Source organism: Lynx canadensis, chromosome B1, assembly GCF_007474595.2.
Source record: "Lynx canadensis isolate LIC74 chromosome B1, mLynCan4.pri.v2, whole genome shotgun sequence".
NCBI lineage: Eukaryota > Metazoa > Chordata > Mammalia > Carnivora > Felidae > Lynx > Lynx canadensis.
The window spans coordinates 49,924,834-49,946,605 of NC_044306.2; the positions used below are offsets into that span (position 1 = coordinate 49,924,834).

At 39.1% G+C, this 21,772-nt stretch overlaps 2 protein-coding genes across 4 annotated transcripts in view; one reads left to right on the plus strand and one right to left on the minus strand.

Moving 5' to 3' along the window:
* The window catches only part of FBXO16 (F-box protein 16), a 56,280-nt gene extending 55,908 nt beyond the window's left edge, over nucleotides 1-372 (minus strand). For all 3 annotated transcript variants that reach the window (XM_030312679.1, XM_030312680.1, XM_030312681.1), the window contains exon 1: nucleotides 301-372. The gene's annotated coding sequence lies outside the window, so the exon portion shown is untranslated. The remainder of the gene's footprint in view (nucleotides 1-300) is intronic.
* Nucleotides 373-13,927: 13,555 nt separating this feature from the next.
* Nucleotides 13,928-21,772, plus strand: part of FZD3 (frizzled class receptor 3) — an 85,222-nt gene continuing 77,377 nt past the window's right edge. The window contains exon 1 of the mRNA XM_032592872.1: nucleotides 13,928-14,575. Within this exon, the coding sequence (XP_032448763.1) occupies nucleotides 14,387-14,575 (189 nt within the window). The 5' untranslated portion in view covers nucleotides 13,928-14,386. The remainder of the gene's footprint in view (nucleotides 14,576-21,772) is intronic.

Sequence of the window (21,772 nt, forward strand, 5' to 3'; positions counted from 1 at the left end):
TTATCAGGCAACAAGGTATAGTCAGATTTAAATACGAATTCATCTTTCATTCAACTGGGTAGAGACAAAGCAAAAACTATACTGCAATACAAAGAGCGAGTGTTTGCTAGGTATAGAAATAATTAATTGTTGTTGTTGATTTCGCAAGTACGAGGCATCTGGTACTTTAACTGCAGCTGAAACGGAGCAAAATGTAATCCCCAGGAACACTAACAAGGCTTGTGAGAGGCCCAGGAGGATCTTAGAATGGAGCTCTCAAAAAAGTCTCCATCTTTTTCATGCACTGCCCACTGCTCTCACCTCTTTAGCTCATCTCCTTCTTCAAGCCTCAAGCTCTGGTGTTGCCATGGCAGCTTTTCCTTTGACTCTGTCCAGCCCCCACCCTTCTTTCCAGTCAGTAGTCCAATCACCATCTATAAATCCTTTCGCTGGCATCCGGGGTCTCTTAGGCAACAATGTGTGGTCTCTTGATTGGCCAAGAGATTCAGAAGGGCTGGCTCCAAAATTGGGCACACGGATAAAATTAAAAAGCAAGAGCGCAAGAGGTTGGGAGGGGCTGCAATCTCCCAATATAATGCTGGGAGGAAAATGCATCTGATCCTGAAACAGAATTGACAAGCACTCAAGACATATTTGTGTTCCAAATCAGGACAACCAACTGAGCATGCCCAATTATATTTCTCTGGTCATTCCGAGGCTCCGAAATGCAAACTCCACTTTTCCAGGTTTTAAGAGTGGCCAACAGGTAAAAGAGGGTAGGAGGAAAAAGAATTCGCGACTGGTTCAATTAAAGAAAAGCACCTGCAAAAGGAAGTGGGAGGACATGGGAAAATTGCCCAACACACAAATTCACAAATGCTTCGTCCTGAATTTCAAGAGGAATTCAGGCTGACTGACAGATACACCGGAGAACCAGCAGATGGCATGGCTTAATAAGAATAACTCCAAATTTAGAAAATTTTACAATCCAGTCTAATTAAATTTATTGAGTACCCACCACGTAATAAAGGGCAGGGTGAGAACACAAGGATAAAAAAATGAGGAAGACTGGAAGATGCAATGTGTAAATACCTAATATAAGGCCCACACTGATAACTGTTGTGATAGAACTTATAAACAAGTGCTAGAAAACAACCAAAAATTCAAAATTTCAGAAGGAGCTCCATGATAAATATAAAGCAGTTCCTATGGGCAGCAAGCAAAAACAACAACCAAAAAATCCCAAAAACAAACACAAAACAAAAAAACCCCAAAACTTCACTACCTTACATTCCTAAAATAGGTAAGAATATATTCTCCTCCAACTTAAATGTAAACCTATGTTTGTATTGTGTTTTGTAGTTTTGAAATCGGCAACATTTGCATACCTCCAGCTTAGGAGAGTGAAGCTCATAGAGATTGTTGCTTTCCTTGACTTAACAAAGGGTCTGTGAGTGGCCAAACTGAAATTAGAACCCAGGTTGTTTGAATTCCAGCCTTGTGGTTTTTCCACATGATCAGGTTGTATATAAATGAGTAAACAAAGCCTTTGGTGGGGGGTGGAGACCTCGGGGGAGGTAGTAGATGCAATACTAAATTACCATGTGCAGCATTGCCAGTTAACATTTATGGTTTCAAAACGGGTTCATCAAGAGACCAGTTTTAACAACATTCCGTTTGAGTGCTATGTCTCTCTGCGAAGTTCTCACTCATTAAAGACTTTCTATTGGTGGTTACAACATGGAATGAAAGAGAGATGGGATAAAAGAAACCATCTCATGTTACCCCTGTTTAATTTGAATAATCTTATACGTGAAAATAAGCTCTCTTTTGACTATCCTCTCAACCAGCACTCCCTAGGCTTCCTCTTGTCTGGCACCTTATCATCTAACTGAAGACACTCCTTACCTTCTGTTCTGAATGACAACATTCAGGCTATATTCACAGTGAGCACATCAGTTCAATGTCTGAAATACTTCAACATTACTTCAAACATAAAGAAAAATGTAGAGACTACATAGAAACACCCTTGTATCCCCACCCAAAATTTAAAAAACATTAACATTTTCGTTTCATTTGTGTGATTAACTGTTGAAGCCCCCTTTTGTACATTTTCCAGATCTTATTTCCCTTCCCGCTTGCCTAGAGGCAACCACCATCTATGAAATTGGTGTGTAGCCTCCTTTTCCAGTTTTTATGCTTTTTATAGATGCATGTTTGATCTCAAACAATATGGCTGTTTTTAAAGCGATACCATAATTTACATATCTTGTAGTTCACTTTTTTCAATGTTATATTTCTGAGATTTAATCATGTTGACACACGCAGTGATAATTTCTACATCACTCTCACTTCCCATGTGAGCTATGATATGTCCTATGCCTCACAGTTTTCACAGGATGGTGTGTAAACTGCATAAAAGTACATCTAGCTGCACATCTTCAGAGGTTCTGCAGGGACAAGGGATGTGGAAGTACATACCGCATACAGATTTTCACATACACTATTTGCCTCCTCACTCCTCCTCAGTAGAGCCAGTGTTGGCTCAACAGGACACACTGTCTTGCTTAGAATCAGCCTGAGGATCAGTATTACTTTAAAAAACAAACAGGGGCGCCTGGGTGGCGCAGTCGGTTAAGCGTCCGACTTCAGCCAGGTCACGATCTCGCGGTCCGTGGGTTCGAGCCCCGCGTCAGGCTCTGGGCTGACGGCTTGGAGCCTGTTTCCGATTCTGTGTCTCCCTCTCTCTCTGCCCCTCCCCCGTTCATGCTCTGTCTCTCTCTGTCCCAAAAATAAATAAACATTGAAAAAAAAATTTTTAAAAATAAAAAACAAACAAAAACCCAAAACTGTTACTGCACAAGTATTTACTATGAAAATTGAAAATGTTGCTTCATATATTAATTTTTGCTTTTCCCCATAGCTCACCTTCTGATGTTAAACTATATTTATGGCTGCCTAAGCTCAATACTCATTACTTATTTAACACTTATTCAGTGCCTTTTAAAAACTGTGATAAAATACACTTAACACAAATTTACCATTTTAGCCATTGTTTAAATGTACAGTTGAGTAGTGGCAAGTACATTCACATTGTTGTGCAACAGGATCAATATACTTTAAGTTCCATGGCTATCAACAGAACAAGATGATGCCTATTAAGTCTAGCTTGAAAAGGGACAAAAAGGAAAACAGTATAGTGAAAAAGAACTGCCTGGCCTTGAATGAATCCAGACTTTCTTAAAAAGCTGCGTGACTTTGGATGTCATTTAACCCTTCTGAGTGCTATTTTCCTCGTCTGAAAAATGAGAGGTTGAGTTTAGATGATCTTTAAGAACTCTTTCAGTTCTGAAATGGCTTATGTAGAAAAAGATGGGAAATGCTACCAATAACCACAATCTCCACCTGTGCACTAAGGTGCTGGCAAAGGGGATATAAACTGCTCCTAGGCAAGTATCTTGTCTAGTCTGTTGTTTAAGCGTGAAGCTCTGCAACAGGTCAGATGCCTACTCCTATCTGCACCCAGTGCCACCCTCAACACCTGTATTCCTACTCTTGACCACCTTCAACCCCGGATCCCTAGGTCAGCACCCTCGTTCGTAGAACAGGTTTTGGTGGTCTTGCAATAACAGAATCCCCAGTTTGGGTAAAGAGTCGCCACGCTTTTTCAGCGGGGGAGGGAGGGCTTTGCAAAGAGGGCTGAGCGCATTTCAGAGAAACGCTTCCAGACCTCGAAACCACTCCGCCGGAGCGGGATAACTAGCGCAAGGCGTCACCCAAACACGAGGCAGAGACCGGGCGAGAGCTCCGAGCCGGCACCTCCAAGTGGGTCTCAAAATGGGAGCGTGCAGCCGAGTGTGCGCAGCGCGCCTGCGCCGTGCGTGCGCGCGCGCGCTTGCTCCCTGGGCCGCGCGCTCCGGCGCTCCCGAAAGCTCGCGGTTGCTCCGAAGCGGCGCGCGCGTCGGCGGTCCTCGCTGGCTCCGTTTACCTGAGGGACCCGTGGCCGCCCCCGGCCGGCGCTGCAGCCCCCTTGGAGCCCGGCTCCGAGATGTGAGGTGAGCGACGAGGCGAGCGGTTCCCCAGTCCCGCTTAGCTAGAAAAGGGCGCGGGGAGTGTGGGAAATGAGGAGGTGCCGCCGCGGCTGCCCGCTCCTCTGCCTAACCCTGTGCTGAGGAGCCACCAGCAGCTCCGGCACCTCCTCCTCCTCAGGGATCGTTATTCTCGTCGCGGCCAAAACAAAAGCCTTCGGCGCCAGGCTGTGGCGGGGCGTCGGAGGGGCTCCTTGGGACCGACGGCGGGCCGAGGGGGTGCGGAGGAGCCGAGTTGGGGTGAGGGCTGAGGTGGGCAGACGCCCGGGAGATTATTAACCCTCTGTGTCCTAAGCCCGCGCTGGGCAACCTGTGCGAGTGTGGACCGCGGCTCCCCTTCCGCCTCCCCCTTGCCCAAATCCTTGGTGGAGGAGCGCGTCCGCGATAGGCGCCCGCTCCCTGGGTCGGCGCCGCGGGGGCGTGTGGCGCTCCCCGCTCGCCGGAGCGTGGGTGGAGGACGCGGCGGCGGCCGGGGGGAGGACAATGCATCCAGGGCTCTGGCGCCCTGGGCGTCTGGGGCCGGCCGGAGACCCACGTTAGAATTGCTTCAGGTTTAGATGTTGTGTTGGCATTTGGCCGACCTCTTCTTTCCAGTGCCTAAAAGTTGTCCCCTCCATCCCATCAGTTTGCAAAGTCTGCGCTCCCTCCCCAACGCTTCCCCCAGCTGCCCTCTTTTATGCTAATGTGCATTTGCCGTGGGGGTACTGCTGGGTAATTAATAGACGGCCTCTCAAATAAAGGTGCTGTAAAAACGTTTCAAGACATTTTAACATCTTCCTAGAGGCTCGTTAAATCTCAGGAGACTTGGAGTTAGGCGGCTCCTCTCTAGGAGAAAGCTTTTCTTTTTTCTTTCTTTTCTTTCCTTTTTTTTTTTTTTTTTTTTTTTAAAGAACAAAAGCGCATGCCATCAATTTAGGCACGGGAGAGATTTGAAGTTGAAAGTTATCTACTCAATAAAAGAAATCCAATTTTTTGCCCTGTATTAAAATGAAATTTTTAATTTTGGTTCCCTAAATTTGGGCAGATGCAGCAGCAGAGCAGACTAACAGCTATAAAAAATAAAAGTATCTTAAAATCTTATTTCATAAAAGTAGCTTTGATAGACCTGTAATGTTTATTTATGGGAATTGGGTTACTTTGCAGAGCCAACACCACAAGAGCAAGGAAACAAAGACCTGACTGACATGAGGGATGTTACCTCCCTCTTCAGCTTCTTTTAGTCTTCAGTGGTGTGCTGACAGTCTAAGGAATAGACAAATCCTTAATTCTGTTATTAAGAAGAAAGATAATGCTTTCCATACATACTTTTAAGCAAATCAATACTATCTTTTTCCTCCAGGGGAAAAAAAAAAACAAGGCATTTACGTGAACTACTAAGCCACAAGCTACCACAAAAAGGTAAAAAGATTCAGAATTAGGGAGTGTAGGAAAGAGGTGTGAAAGCTTAACTGGGCTGGCTTGGAAGGATGGAGCTCAAGATTTAATTAAGATGCAGCCCTTTTCTTACCCTGTTGCCTTTTATTTAGTGAAATAACATGTTCCTCCTCAGCCCCCCAAATGTTTTGAAACTATTAGTAGAGTAAGTAAATAATAAAACCTACCATCCTCCCTTTCCTTTCCTACTTTTTTTTTTTAATCTCATCCACTTACTAATATTCTCTACCTCTACACCTCTTCTAAATCTGTAAGAGTGTCCCATTAATAGAAGAAACGACTGTGAGCTCTATCATTCCTTTCCCCATTTTAGCTGCTGTATTCCTTTGAGCTTTATTTTGTGCTTTGGGCATTTATTTAGGTGGGTTTTTCTTGGGAGTTCCATGATTGAAATATTTGAAGTAGGGAATGTTGAGAGCAACTTAATAAAGTGCACATTCTTCCTTTGTATTGTACAGCGTGGAAGGCTTTGCCATCAGAGAAGGAGAAAGGAGTTTAACTCATAATAAGTCCTCTGTTTCCCATTTGGCTTCAGGAGAAACTCTACCTATCTTAAATTTCATATTAGTTTGTTAGTAAAACTATCAGATTGTATACTCAAAAGTAATTCTGAGCATATTAATTTGTTGATGTTAGGCTGCTGTTGATTTTATTTTCTTTAGGAGACATGTGGTACATCTTTACTTTTCACAGAGGTGATGTTGTCTTTATGGTATTTTTAACCCCTAAAACTCTAGAACTATGGCTACTTAAAGCTGTAGCTGCCCACATAAAAGAGCAATAAATCAAATAAAAAGAATGATTTGGAAAGTACATGTTGAAGAAATTATTCAATATAGATTTGGGAAAAAAAGTGACAACTCTTTACTGGCCAGGAAAGAGGTTTTAACTGAAATCCTGGTCTCTAAATTTTATCTTACTGAAATAATTTTATAGCCAAAGCATACAAACCATACAACCTTGCTAAGGGAAAAATCGGGCTTGATATTAGAGAGTTTTCTGATTAATAGATTTTAATTGGAAGAGGAAACTGGGCTAGAATTACAATCTGATTTTTTTTTTTTTTTTAGTTCAGAATCTGGCCATCTTTTAACTTTTCCTTTTTTTAAAGATTTAATTTAAAAAATTTTTTAAATTGTTTTATTTTTGAGAGAGAGACAGAGTGTGAGCAGGGGAGAGACAGAGAGGGAGACACAGAATTCGAAGCAGGCTCCAAGCTGTTGGCATAGAGCCTGACATGGGGCTCGAACTCATGAGACACGAGATCATGACCTGACCTGAAGTCGATGCCTAATCTGAGCCACCCAGGTACCCCTGGATTTAAAAAAAAAAAAAAAAAAAAAAAAAAATCTCTATACCCAATGTGGGGCTTGAATTCACAACTCCAAGATTAAGAGTCACATGTTCTACCCACTGAACCAGGCAGGCACCCCTTTAACTTTCCATTTTGTTTTCAAGTTGGTTGTAAAAGCTTTTCCGTTTTCTTTAGACTGTATTTTGATGTCTACCATTCATTTTGATTTTGAACCTAAATGTATTTGTTTTTCCTGTTTGGGTTTTTAAACCCTGTCATCACTGAGTACATTGTATGATTAGGTTATTTGTGGCACAGATGGACTTTAAAAATTAGATGAAATAGACCTGAAAAGAAATCCTCATTCTGAGATTAATAGGAATTGAGGCCCTTGAATTAAATATGAAATTATATAAACTCAGCAACCAGGAAACAAAATTTTGAGACTGAATTTATTTTTTAGATAATAAGATGTGGAAAACAAATGGTCAAAGGACATACGGATTTTAGGAAAAGGAAAGTAACACTTAGAACAGTGAATATGCTTTGACTGTATATTTTCTCTAACAATACAGTAATTTTCCTTGGAGGAGGAACTTCATTATCAAGAAATAGTCATTGCTGGTCCTTGCAGTGCATTCTTGGGAAACTGAAAGAAGACAAAGAATATCCCTCCTGTTCCCACTGTAGCCCCTGTGTGTGAGACAACCTTTGGATGGTATTTCTGAATTGGAAATGCAAAACGTTGTATATACATATAAGGTGTCAAGAAAATTAAATCTGAACTGAGAATGATGAAATGGATCACTTTCTGTGCAGACAATGTGAATTGAAATAGAATTACTGAACATAATCTTTTGCGGGACCCTCTTGACAGCCCTCAGGGTCTACTTTGTCGGTATTTCTGGATTCAGTCTGCTTTCCTCTTTAGTTGCTGCATCCTGCTTTTCCCACCTGTGTTTTTTGGGTCTGGCTTTGTAGCCAGCCTGAAAACAGCCTCCTAAAAGTTGCATCTCCTACCCCCCTCCCCTTTTTTTATTTTGAGAGGGAGAGAGGGAGGGGGAGAGGGAGGGAGGGAGGGAGGGAGGGAGGGAGGGAGAGAGAGAGAGAGAGAGAGAGAGAGAGAGAGAATATCTTAAGCAGGTTCTAAGCTCAGTGTGGAGCCACACACAGGGCTTGATCCCATGACTCTGGGATCATGACCTGAGCCAAAATTAAGAGTCAGATGCTCAACCAGCTGAGCTATGCCAGGCGCCCCTCCTACCCCTTTATTGCTGTTTTTCAGGACAGATACTTGGCTTATTTTATTTTAAGGGCTTTTATTTTTTATTTATTTTTAAAAATTTTTAATGTTTATATTTGAGAGAGAGAGAGAGACAGAGCATGAGTGGGGGAGGGACAGAGAGAGAGAGAGAGAGAGAGAGAGAGAGAGAATCTGAAGCAGGCTCCAGGCTGTCAGCACAGAGCCTGACGCGGGGCTCAAACCACGAACTGTGAGATCATGACCTGAGCTGAAGTTGGAGCTTAACCAACTGAGCCACCCAGGTGCCCCTATTTTAAGGGCTTTTAAAATTAATATTCAAAGGAAAGCTGGTAAGATCAGATTTCTGATGTTACACTTTCATAAAAATCAGATGTGTCAAGTCCTTTTGTTTTCTAATGGAACGATAATCAAGTAACTTAGTTTTCCAAGCATCTTTCATTGCTCTGCAAAGGAGTGTGTGTCTTTTCCTACAAGTAGGGCATGAACAGCTGTTGCTATATCACTCACTTTCTGATGAGCCCTGGCCTCTGATGGTGTTTACTCCAATTATGTTAACTTAGCAGGTTCCTTTATTTATTTGAGATATTGCAGATTCCTATAGTAAACAATGTAATATCAGTAAGAATGCCAAAATGACTGTTAATCTTTAAGAGTTGCTGTTACATTGGCAGGACCTCTTTGGGTCCATGATCTTTATTTTCTATAGATCTGTAACTTCAACTTGCAACTTTTTCCTAGGTTGTACTTTAGGAAAACCTTAGGAAAAATCACTTTTGTTACCCATGCAATCCTGTTTAGAAGCAGTATCTCATTGTTACTAAAGAGAGATTTGGAATATATATCAAAAGTTCTTTTATTTAAAAAATTTTTTTAAATATTTACTTTGAATATATATAGAGAGACAGAGCAGGAACAGGGGTGGGGAAGCAGAGAGACAGGGAGACACAGAATCCGAAGCAGGCTCCAAGCTCTGAGCTGTCAGCGCACAGCCTGATGTGGGGCTTGAACTCACGAACTATGAGATTATGACCTGAGGTGAAGTTGGACACTTAACTGACCAAGCCACCAGGTGCCCCCTTTTATTTTGTTTGTTTGTTTTTTTCTTAGTGTTTGTTTGTTTGTTTATTTTGAGAGAGAGAATCCCAAGCAGGCTCTGCACTGTCAGTGCAGAGCCCGATGTGGGGCTTGATCCCATGAACCCTGAGATCATGACCTGAGCTGAAATCAAGAGTTGGACACTTTAAGCAACCGAGCCACCCAGGCACCCCTGAAGAGTTTTTTTAAAATGTGCATACCATTTGATTCAGCTGATAGGTCATCTGATTTTTTTAATATTGAAAATCAGGTGGCTGCCTGGGTGGCTTAGTTGGTTAAGCATCTGACTTCGGCTCAGGTCATGATCTCACGGTTTGTGGGTTCTGGCCCCACATAGGGCTCTGAGCTGTCAGCTCTGGATTCTGTGTGGATTTTGGATTCTGTGTTTCCCTCTCTCCCTGCCCCTCCCCCACTCACGCTCTGTCTCAAATGAATAAATGTTAAAAAAAATATATTGAAAAACAGTTTTGGGGCCCCTGGTGACTCAGTTAAGTGTCCAACTCTTGATTTTAGCTCAGGTCATCATCTCATGCTTAGTGAATTCGAGCCCTGCATAGGGCTCTGCACTGACAGCAGGGAGTCAGCTTGGGATTCTGTGTCTGTCTGTCTGTCTCTCTTTTTCTCTCTCAAAATAAATAAATTTAACAAAAATCAGTTTTTACTCAAACTAAATTGATCATTGCTCTTTTGCTTTTCTTTCTACTTGCAGTAGGGCATTAGAGTGTCCCCTGGCTTGTTGCTCAATTAGCAGCCAATAAATCAGTGATTCACCAATGTTTATTCTTGTTAGCCAGTCAGTACACATTTATAGATTTAGCAGAGCTAATTATTTCATACACAGAGTAATATACCATAGGTTCTTTCATAAAATCTCAGAGCATTTATTTTATTTTTTAAGTAATTGAAATAGTTTTATTCTGTGCATTTTTTTTTTCACAAAAATGGGATATATATGCTGTTTAGGAAATTGTTTTAATTTTATTTTTTACCTATTGTATTGTTACTGTCTTACCATGTCAGTAGATACAGATCTTGCTCATTGTTTTTAGTGACTACGTAATATTTCACTACGTGGTTGTGCCATAGTGGGTTTTTTTGTTTTTTGAGAGAGAGAGAGAACACATACACAGAAGTGAGCTGGGAGAGTGGGGGAGAGAAAGAGAGAGGGAGGGAGGGAGAAAATCCTAAACGGGCTCCATGCTCAGCACAGAGACTTACACAGGGCTCAATCCCATGACCTGGGATCATGACCTGAGGCAAAATCAAGAGTCTGACTCTCAACCAACTGATCTACCCAGGCACCCCTGTACCTTAGTGTTTTGTTTTGTTTTTTAATTTTTTAAAATATCCATTTATTTTTGAGAGAGAGAGAGCACGCTAGCAGGGGAGGGTCAGAGAGACAGGGAGACACAGAATCCAAAGCAGGCTCCAGGCCCAGAGCTGTCAGCACAGAACCCAATGTGGGGCTCGAACTCCTGAACCGTGAGATTATGACCTGAGGTAAAGTCAGACACCTAACCAACTGAGCCACCCAGGCGCCCCTGTACCATAGTTTTTTTGTTTGTTTTTAACAAGTCCCTTATTGGTAGGCTTTTAGGTTGTTTCAAGGTGTTTTTTTTTTTCTTTTTTGAGAAAGAGCAGTACACTGCAAGTGGGGGAGGGAACAGAGGGAGAGAGAGAATTCCAAGCAGGCTCCATGCTGTAGGCAGAGAGAGAGAGGGAGGGAGGGGGAGAGAGAGAGAGAGAGAGAGAGAGAGAGAGAGAGAGAGAGAGAGAGAAACCGACCCAAGCAGGCTCCATGCTGCCTGTGCAGAGCCCAGTGTGGGGTCAGACTCACAAACTGTGAAATCATAACCTGAGCAGAAATCAAGAGCGGGATTGCTTAACTGACTGAGCCCCCCAGGCCCCCCAGCTAGTTTTTTATTTTATAAACAGTGTTACTCTAACATTTTGTTTATGCATCATATGTACTTGTGTGTTTACTTAGAATAGAGAATATATTTACTGCATCAAATTGTGCACGTTTTAAGGGCTTTTGATGTAAGTAGCCATTTTTTAAAAATACCAACCAGTTTACAGTAGTATTTCAAGTTGTTAGAATGTTGAAAGTGTTCTTTTTTTCTGTACCCTCTCCCATCCTGTGTTCTCTTCATTGTTCTTTTTGCCTGAGTGGTGAAAATGTTCTCTCATATTTGCATTTTTTTTATGAGTAAAGTTGAATATCTTTTCACATATTTGCTGGTTATTTGCAGTTCGGTTATAAGTTTATGTTCTTCTCCCATTTTTCTATTAAAGTGTTATTCTTTATTTGCTTTTATTTTTTAAATTTGTTTTATGTATTTTGCTAAGCATTTAATTATTTTTAAATATACCTATACTCTGTTACTCTTTTAGGATAGCATATCTCAAAACATGACTTACGGGCCACTTAACTTGTAATAGTATCTGAGATGATTGGTTAGAAAATGCAGTTCATTTTCCAGAGATTCAGATTTCTTAGACTTGTGAGGGGATTCATGAATCTGCTACACATTAAAATTAGAGAGAACCTCTGATTTGGAGGAAATATAAAGTAAGATTTTTACTCTTTTTGTCTTATTGAGTTCACTTTTTTCTTATTTCAATAATCATAAACTACAGTCTTAAAATATTAAGATTGTCATCCTACTTCAGCCTAACAATAGATTTTACAGGAGTGTTTTGATATATGGTAATTTGGATGTTGTGGTACACAAAGGAAACCATTTTAGAAGGCGGTGGGAAGCTTCGCTTCTACATGAGGAAAAGAAGTAACCGAGAGAAAATCAGGTAAAATAAAGTGGGAAGAAGTATCAGGAGGTGTCTCATCTAGTTTTAAAAACTCAGTGAGGTATTTTTCATTCCTTCTTTTATATGGTAGTTGTCTTTGAACCACAAATTTGAAACAGTGAAATTTTAAAAACTCTTCAGTTTAAATGAACTTCAAAAAATTTTTGGTATTACTATATATATATTCAGTAAGGAGCAGTAGTTTTTTTTTTTTTTTTTTTTTTTTTTTTTTTTAAGTTCTAAGCAGATGAACATGCTGCATAAGCAGCAAACTACCAAGACTGAACTTACATGGATATTTTAATGTTGTAAACTGATAAAGCTTTCAGTAGTTTTTTTTGACACACATTTAATGGTATGCATGATTGTTACTGTGTTGCATGTAATTAAGCTTAATTGTAAATGATTATGTTTACTACCAGTTTTATATAGCCAGACCCCACATTTCTGGGGCCAGTTTGAAGGAAGGAAAAATATGGCAGGCCAAGAAGCTGTCGCAAAGATCTCTAACTTAGAGATTTTGTATAGAGAGATTAGTCATTTGGAGCAAAGATAGGCTCATAACCTTAATATTCCAAATTCTAATTCTTAGACTCTCCTTTTCCCTTCCTCCACTCAATACTATGTACTACAGGAAGAAACTAGAAAGATTGAACCACTGCTTTATTTTATCGGAATAGTTTTTTCTGCCTAATAACTAAAGCTTGGGATGCAGAGGTCCCAAGCATTGAGAGTGAACAAAGAACAGTTTCTTTCCCTGCTTCAGTGAAACCAGTCCAGGTCTCAAGATCTAAACTGTCATGGGCCCTAGTATTTAAGTTGTCTTATTAACCTGTGTCTCTGAGAATTTCTGAACCTGACCATTCTCATGTTTTCCGAGCTCAGGCATTCCACAACAAACTTAGAAATACTCAATGCATATAAAACAAAATGAAATTAAAGTAAATTCAACATCATTATTAAGCCAAGTGAAAGTATAACAACTTAGTATATGCTTTCTTCCTACCAGACCTACCTTCTACCCCGTCCACTACCTCTCAGCCCCAAATAAGATATGTATCTTGCCCCTAGAAAAGTAGGAGCAAGTGAAAATACTATAAAGCTTAGTGGAAACCATAACTGGGAATCCTATTCCTGCTGTGTTTTTTTGTTGTTGTTTTTTTTAGGGATGATTTTTATTCTTTGCAGCCTGGCTGTGCAATGAAACATTTGTTAGTCAAATATTTCTACATCTATGGTACAAAGTTTTTGTACTATCTAAAAAGATGATGTAATGTTGGAAAAATTTCCTGATAGTACTTTAGAACCTTCTATTTGCCAGTTCACTATTGGTTGATGGAGGTAGCCTTTGTATAACTGTGATTCAGTAATAAAATTACCTAATCTTTGATGCTGCTTTACCATTTTATAAAGTATGTTTACATATATTATCTCAGTTCACTCATATGTCATCCTTGTAAAGGAGGTAGTATTTTCAGAAGAAAAATTCTGAGTTCAGAGAAGTTAAATAGTACGTTTACACTTACACAGCTAGTAAGGGACTTGAATTCATATCTTTCAATTTATTTATATTTCACCTTTTTCACAAATACATTCTGCCAAGCCAGTTCATGTAAAAATGTACTATTAATGATTAAAACACATAAAGTAAATTTTAAATTTAATAGTTCCAATTACGGCATATTTAAATTAGGACAATAGCATAAGCATTTTTTAAAATGGATCAGTTATATCTGTGACAAATGAAAAACTGCCATTCTAGATAAGAAATAAAACCGTATGTTGGCAATTGAGGGAAGAAAATTTGCCTTTAAATTCTGGTTAAGGATTGTCTTAGTATATCTATAGCATAAATGATAAGTAGAAAAACTCTACTGTGTCTCTGAAATACTCATGTATTTTATCTATTAGGTCAGTATGACATCTTTCATGAAAGATTGTTTTATTTCTCTTTCTCTTAGTTCATTGTTGGTGTACGGAAACACAGATTTTTGTATATTGATTCTGTATCCTGCAACGTCACTGAACTCATCAAAGATTTTGAGAGGAAATTAATTTCTTTCATTAAAAAATACTTCTCAGATATTTCAATCAGAGGAAGAAATAGCTCTTCTCCTAAGATGGAATCTGTTGTTTGGGAATGTGGTTGATCAACTTGATATGTTGGCCAAATGTGCCCTATGTAATAAAATGAAAAGAAGAGACAAGATGATGTCATTTTCCCATATTGTGAAACCAAAAACAAATGCCTTTTGTGAGATCAAGCTAACAAACCTCTGACGGTGCAGAGTATTTAACTGTTTGAAGAACTTAACAGTAAGATATAGAAGAAAAACTTTCAAGCTGAGACCTGCAGGTGTATAAAGATCTAAAATACATATTGAGTAGGCCTCATCATCCGAATCTCATTCAGATCCAGGAAGGATGGCTATGAGTTGGATTGTCTTCTACGTTTGGCCCTTGACTATATTTGTGGGGCATATAGGTGGGCACAGTTTGTTTTCTTGCGAACCTATTACCTTGAGGATGTGCCAAGATTTGCCTTATAATACTACCTTCATGCCTAATCTTCTGAATCACTATGACCAACAGACAGCTGCTTTAGCAATGGAGGTAAGACTTGTTCTATTATTTGACATATCTTAGACAATGATTCTTACATTGTCTTGTTACTAATCTAATGAAAGTGTCTGATAACAGCAAAAGAATATATTATTTTTCACTGTCTTGTACATTAAAAAATTAGAGATTTAAGTTCAAACTCTAATAGATTGAAGAATTTATGTTTGAGGAATGTTACTCTTGACCTATTTTTAGACATGCTTTTATATAAAGAAATATGAAACACTGGTACATGGGAGATAATAGTTATTCAGAAATTCAAAATTGTGCAAGTTATGATTACATTTTTTTCCTGTTTGGCTGATCATAAAACCTCAGATAAAGAATAGACTATAATAATAATAATAATATTCACAAATCAGTCCTTAAGTATTGAAGGTAACATGATCTTGTGAAATAAATTCTTTTGTTCAGCCTTTAGGCTGGTGGTTTGTCATATTTGAATTTTCTTAAAATTTAAAAACATTTTTCTCATTTTACTTTGTTCACATCAATTTAAGAAGGATCACTCCTGATGAATGAAGGTTTGGTTGTGTAAATTATGTTGTTGACCTGTCACAATTTTATGAAAATTTGTTGCCTTTCTTGAATTTTTCTAGTGGTAACTCTTCAGGTAACTTTCTAATGATTTTACTTTAGAAACTATGGCAAATTAATGAATACAGTTAACAGTAGGTTTAAATAAATATGCATGCATTTCTGTAGAGGTTTCAGAATTGTGGACAAGGATAATATGTTTACCAGGTGAGAATCAGGGAGGCCGTGGATGGTGGCAGTAGGGAGCATAGGCTTATACAAACCTGGGTTTGAATTCTAGCTCTGTCACTTTCTAGCTTTATTACTTTGGGCAAATTACGTGAACTTTCTTACCGTAGTTTCTTTGCTATGTAAAGCTTCTTGTAAAATGGAGCTAATAATAATTATACTTAGAATGTTTTGTACTTTAGCCTTTAATCTATTGTTACAGTGTTTTCAGCACATTGAGGCCTGTGTGTTTTGGAATTTTTCATTTTATGGTAAAACCCAAAGATTCATTACTTCCAAGTAGACTAGCATAAGTGTGTCTAGGAAAATTGGTAGAAAGATTATTGTTCATAGATTAAAAAAAAATTTTTTTTAACGTTTATTTATTTTTGAGACACAGACAGAGCATGAACGGGGGAGGGGCAGAGAGAGAGGGAGACACAGAATCAGAAGCAGGCTCCAGGCTCTGAGCCATCAGCCCAGAGCCCGACGCAGGGCTCGAACCCACGGACCGTGAGATCGTGACCTGAGCTGAAGTCCGATGCGCAACCGACTGAGCCACCCAGGCGCCCCTTTTTTTTTTTTTTTAATTTTTTTTTTAACGTTTATTTATTTTTGAGACAGAGACAGCATAGATTTTTAAATGTGAAGGCCATCTTATATATTCTAAATATTTGAAAATATTATAGAGGTTGAACAAAACATTTTCTGCTCTTCTGAATATACAAGGTATAACTAGCTTGGTACAGGCTAGCCAAGAGAGATTTGGTATAGACTATCAGATTAGGATATGAAAATGGGTATTGGTTTAGTACATTAATTTGGTTCTGGGCATAGCAGTCCTTGCTGTTTTTTGAAACTATCAATTCTCTCACAAAGAAATTGAAGTAGGAAAACCTTTGTTTTTAGTATCATAAATCAATGTAATTCCTTTGGGAAGTAGTTAGGGTAGTAAGAAGCAAGTCATCAAGATATTTGAATTGATGTGGGTTCAGCTTTTGACTCTTCTTTGTAGTAGCTTTAAGACTGAACAAGTCCCTTAACAAGTCCCTTAGCCTTGGTTTCTTCATTTGTGAAACGGCAGTAATAACAAAAATACTTTAAAGGGCTGTTAGGATTAAACAAGAAATTTATATAGTAGCTAGCACAGTGTATAGCATACAAAAGGTGATCTGCAAATGTTAATTCTATTCCAAATTCCATTTCTAAATGATCCCAAAGAGAAGGTACTAGAAAAGTTAATATATTTGTTCCAAATGAACTTGCATTCGTTTGTAGGCTCTTGGGACATTCATGATGATGACATAGTAAACTGTCACTAACCTCTTCTTAAAGTTGCCTGTGTAGTCTACGTATTTTATTGGCAATAAGGTTGCTTCTGTTTAAATTTCACACGTTCTAGGGAGAGCACCTCAGTGGGCAGTATTTTCTAAGGGAAGGCTCCAGTTCTTTGAAGTAAAGTTGCAGATAGTTTTTTATTGCATGGTTGTCAATATCAGGACAGTGATGCCACTGACAAAAAGAGATGTCAGTTTGAGAGTGTAAAGTTTCTGTAATAGCAGAGGACATGGGAACTCAGCAGTCAGCACAACATCCTTCCAAATGGAAGTAAGGATCTTGAGTCCTTACAAGGACTCGAATCTGCTGATGACACCCTCTATCTCTGCTCTCAGAAAATGTATGTCAGCTTTTACCAGGAGCAAGTCATTGGAGCCAACAATTGGAGGACATTTTTGAGTGTTCATTGTGGGACTTGGTGAATTAAAGGATAATTTCCTAAGTGCATCATCTTTTAGCAGGCCCATGTTTCAAGCCTGCCTAGGGTTCATTCCTGTACTGATGAGTGCCTGGAATATAATAGTATATGGCAGTGAGAGAGGGATACCACAGATGAGAGGAAATATAGAATCTGGGTTATCTTAAACTTGATTATTCATAGTCAACAGGTTGGCTGTTCTTTCATTGTAGATACAGGGTTCTTAGTACTTTCATTGAAATTGGAACATGTTTAAATAAATGGGTTAATGTATCAATTCATTAAGTTAGAAAAGATCTTTGCTTGTATGTTTCTCTGTTCCTCCCTTCCAAAACATACTCATCTATACACAGACACACACCCTAAATTTTTGTAAGTTCTTAACTTGGTATCTTTCTCTTTGAGTATCAGTGGCCTTTGATAGAAAACAACTTTTTTTTTCCTCCTTCCTGAGTTTTCCAAACCATTTTGAGCTGTCTGGATTGCTAAGTTAATTTTTGGGAGCTGTCCAGTGTGGACAACAAATTGTCAACGAATGTAACTATCTTTACCAACCACACCGTTATCAGGTATTTATGACTCCATTGGTAATAAAAGAGATCTTAAGAGCCTCCCCCCCATACTAAATAAATGCAGTTGAATAGGAAGGGGACAGTTTAGTGGAAAAAGCACTGAAATGGAGATAAGAAATTTGTATTTTGCCACTAACTAGTTTTGTCACTTCTTTGTGTTGGTTTCTTCTAGGAAGTGTTTCTTTTTCCCTGTCCATTTTACAAGGTTGTTAAGATCAAATGATGTAAGTGATCTGTATATTTAAAAACTTTGAGGGGCACCTGGGTGGCTCAGTCGTTAGCATCTGAGTTCGGCTCAGGTCATGATCTCACGGTTTGTGAGTTCGAGTCCCACATCCCGTGAGCTTGTGCCCCGCTTGAGTGAGCACGAGCCCTACTTTGGATGAGCCCTGCTTCTCTCTCTCTCTGTCTCTCTCCTTGTGAAATTCTCTCTCCCCCTCACTTGTGCCCTCTTTCTCTCAAAAGAATAAAAATAAAAACTTTGAAAAGTTAAAGTGCTTGTGAATGCAAAATAGTAGTCCTTGTTGTCTGTCACCCTGTCATCCTTTTAACTTCAGTTAGTATGTGGAACAAGCACTCTTACCTCTTTAGGAGGTTGATCACTTGTCTTTTTTTTTTTTTTTTTTTTTTTTAAAGGAAACTTGACCACTGTAGAATAATCAGAGGAAAAACTTTTGGGATGGTTTGTGTTTTGCCTCCATTTCCTGTTTTTTGTCATCTGCATTAAAGATTTTCTATAGCATGGAGAGCTGGCTGGCAGTGGGATAGATCCTACTGAGAACAACAGAGCCTAAAAGCCTCAAATCCTTGGTATTCTTTATGATTCATTAAGATCAAAACATGTTTGGGGGCACCTGGGTTGGTTCAGTTGGTTAAGTGTCTGACTTTGGCTCAGGTTTATGGGTTTGAGCCCCGTGTTGGGCTCTATGCTGATAGCTCAGAGCCTGGAGCCTGCTTTGGATTCTGTCTCCCTCTCTCTCTGCTCCTCCCCCCCCCCCCCATGCTCTGTCTCTCTCTGTCTCTCAAAAATAAACATTAAAAAAAATTTTTTTTGTAAAGAACAGAACATGTTTGAACCAGTCTTGCTGTTATCCAAACTCAAATTGTACCTTAAAAAAAAAAAACTTTTGGGGCACCTGGGTGGCACAGTTTGGTTAAGCGTCCAACCTCGGCTCAGGTCATGATCTCACAGTCTGTGAGTGCAAGCCCCGCATCAGGCTCTGTGCTGACAGCTCAGAGCCTGGAGCCTGTTTCAGATTCTGTGTCTCCCTCTCAATCTGCCCCTCCCCTGCTCACACTCTTGTCTGTCTGTCTGTCTGTCTGTCTCTCTCTCTCTCTCTCAAAAATAAATAAACATTAAAAAAAAACCTTTTTGGGGCACCTGGATGGCTCAGTCGGTTAAGCATCCGATCTTGGCTCAGGTCATGATCTCGCGGTCCGTGAGTTCGAGCTGTGCTGACAGCTTAGAGCCTGGAGCCTGTTTCAGATTCTGTGTCTCCCTCTCTCTATGACCCTCCCCTGTTCATGCTCTGTCTCTCTCTGTCTCAAAAATAAATAAAACGTTAAAAAAAAATTAAAAAAAAAACCTTTTTATTATAGTAAATCTCAATTATATAGAAATGTAGATAAGATAATATAGTGGACAACATATACCCATCATCCGGCTTCAAAAATTATCAACTGACAGCTAGTTTTGTTTCAGTTGTGACTGCATGTCCAGCTGGGTTACTTTGAAGCAAATCTCTAACACCATAATTTCATCCATAAATATTTCTGTGTAAATCTCTAAAAAGTAAGAGCTCTTTCAAAATGTATAAACACCATACTTTTATCTCTTTGTCGGTATCCTCAAATGTCCAGTTGATGTTCAAATTACTTTGATCATTTCACATTTTTTATAGTTGGCTTTTCAAATCAGGGTTCATCTATCCCATTCAATTGAGAGGTCTCTTAAGTTTCTTTTAACATATAATTTCTCCTTCCCTTTCCTCTCTCCTTTTTTTCTTGTAATGCGTTTGCCATATGGAGTTTCCCATAGTCTTTATTTTGCCGATTGCATCCGTGTGGTTTGATTTACCATGTTCCTTTGTCTCCCTTTTTAATTTTTTTAAAGAATACTTCATAGGCCTATAATACTTGGTTGTCACTCTTTATAATTTTTAGCAGCCATTCTTGATCATTTCTTAGATCGGTAATTTCATTAAAGTTTTGTAATAGGGTGATATTCTAATTCTGTCATTCTTTTCTCAGCTGGAATGCTTTATAAACAGAAATTTCCTGTCTTTACTGTTGGGCTACTGAGTTAGACTCTTGTACAGTTTATGTAAGAAAGACAGGATATATACTTGATCATTCTCCTGAATTTAGTAGTTTTTAAGATAATGAGTATCCTTCAGAGGTGACCATTGAAGTCTTTTTTTTTTTTTAAAGGTATCATTATGAACTTGTGAATTTAACATATTTGATGTGTTTCAATCCTACTCGAGTTATTATTTCTATTGGAGCTCTAACTGCACTGTCTTTGGTAGTGGGAGCCTCTTCAAGATAGCGCCTGGGTTTTTGACACTGCTCTAGCTTGCTTGCTTTCTGGTATGATCCAAGCTCCTTTCTTAAAATTCTGCCTCAAACTTTGAACCAGAGATTTCCCTAGAGAGCACTGGTTCCTTTTAGTTGGAAATGATATTTAGAGACCATTATCTGGGTGCTAAGCCTGTGATACTAGGTTAGCCATTTTTAGGCCTATTCGTAGACAAAACTAGGAAACACTTTTTAAATTTATTATTTTTATTATTGTTTTTTTTCACTTCTCAGTATGATTTAATTTGGATTTTTCTTATTATAGATAAGTTAAAATATCATTTTATATACTTAATAGTCAGTTGTAGTTCTTTTTATTTCTTTTTTATATATAATTTATTGACAAATTGGTTTCCATATAACACCCAGTGCTCATCCCAACAAGTGCCCTCCTCAGTGCCCCATCACCCACTTTCCCCTCTCCCCCACCCCCATCTACCCTCACTTTGTTCTCAGTATCCAAGAGTCTCTTATGGTTTGCCTCCCTCCCTCTCTGTAACTTTTTCCCCCCTCCCTTCCCCCATGGTCTTCTGTTAAATTTCTCAAGATCCACATGAGTGAAAACATATGGTATCTTTCTCTGACTGACTTATTTCACTTAGCTTAATATCTTCCAGTTCCATCCACATTGCTGCAAATGGCCAGATTTCATTCTTTCTGATTGCCAAGTAGTATTCCATTGTAGGTGTAAACCACATCTTTATCCATTTGTCAGTTGATAGACATTTAGGCTCTTTACATAATTTGGCTATTGTTGAAAGTGCTGCCATAACATTGGGATACATGTGCCCCTATGCATCAGCACTCCTGTATCTTTTGGGTGAATTCCTAGCAGTGCTATTGCTGGGTCATAGGGTAGTTCTATTTTTAATTTTTTGAGGAACCTCCACAGGGTTTTAAAAAAATTTTTAATGTTTATTCTTGAGAGAGAGAGAGCATGAGCAGGGGAGGGGCAGAGAGAGATGTAGACCTAGAATCTGAAGCAGGCTCCAGGCTCTGAGCTCTCAGCCACAGAGCTTGACACGGGGCTCAAACTCCCGAACTGTGAGATCATGACCTGAGCTGAAGTTGGATGCTTAACTGACTGAGCCACCCAGGCTCCCCCACTTTTTAAATTTTTTTTAAGTACATCATGAGTTTAGATTGATGTTTTAAATCAAATAATATCACAGTTTTTTTGTTGTTGTTTTGTTTTGTTTTTTTGAGGAGGGAGGGCAGAAAGGGAGAGAGAGAATACTGAGCAGGCTCCACTCTGTCAGCACAAAGCTCTATGGGGGCTTGATCCCATGAACCATGAGATCATGACGTGAGCCAAAATCAAGATTTAGATACAACTGACTGAGCCATCTGGTGCCTCTATCACAGAGTTTTTATTTACCATTTTAAAATCTTATTTTTGTTTCTTTATTCTCTTATACTAAAGCTTTACAATACACATACATTCTATCATTTCAGAATAATAACAGTGTTATTACTAACAATATGATTATTGAAAGCTGATTGTTTTGTACTTATTTTTGTCTTTAGGGATGTGACTCA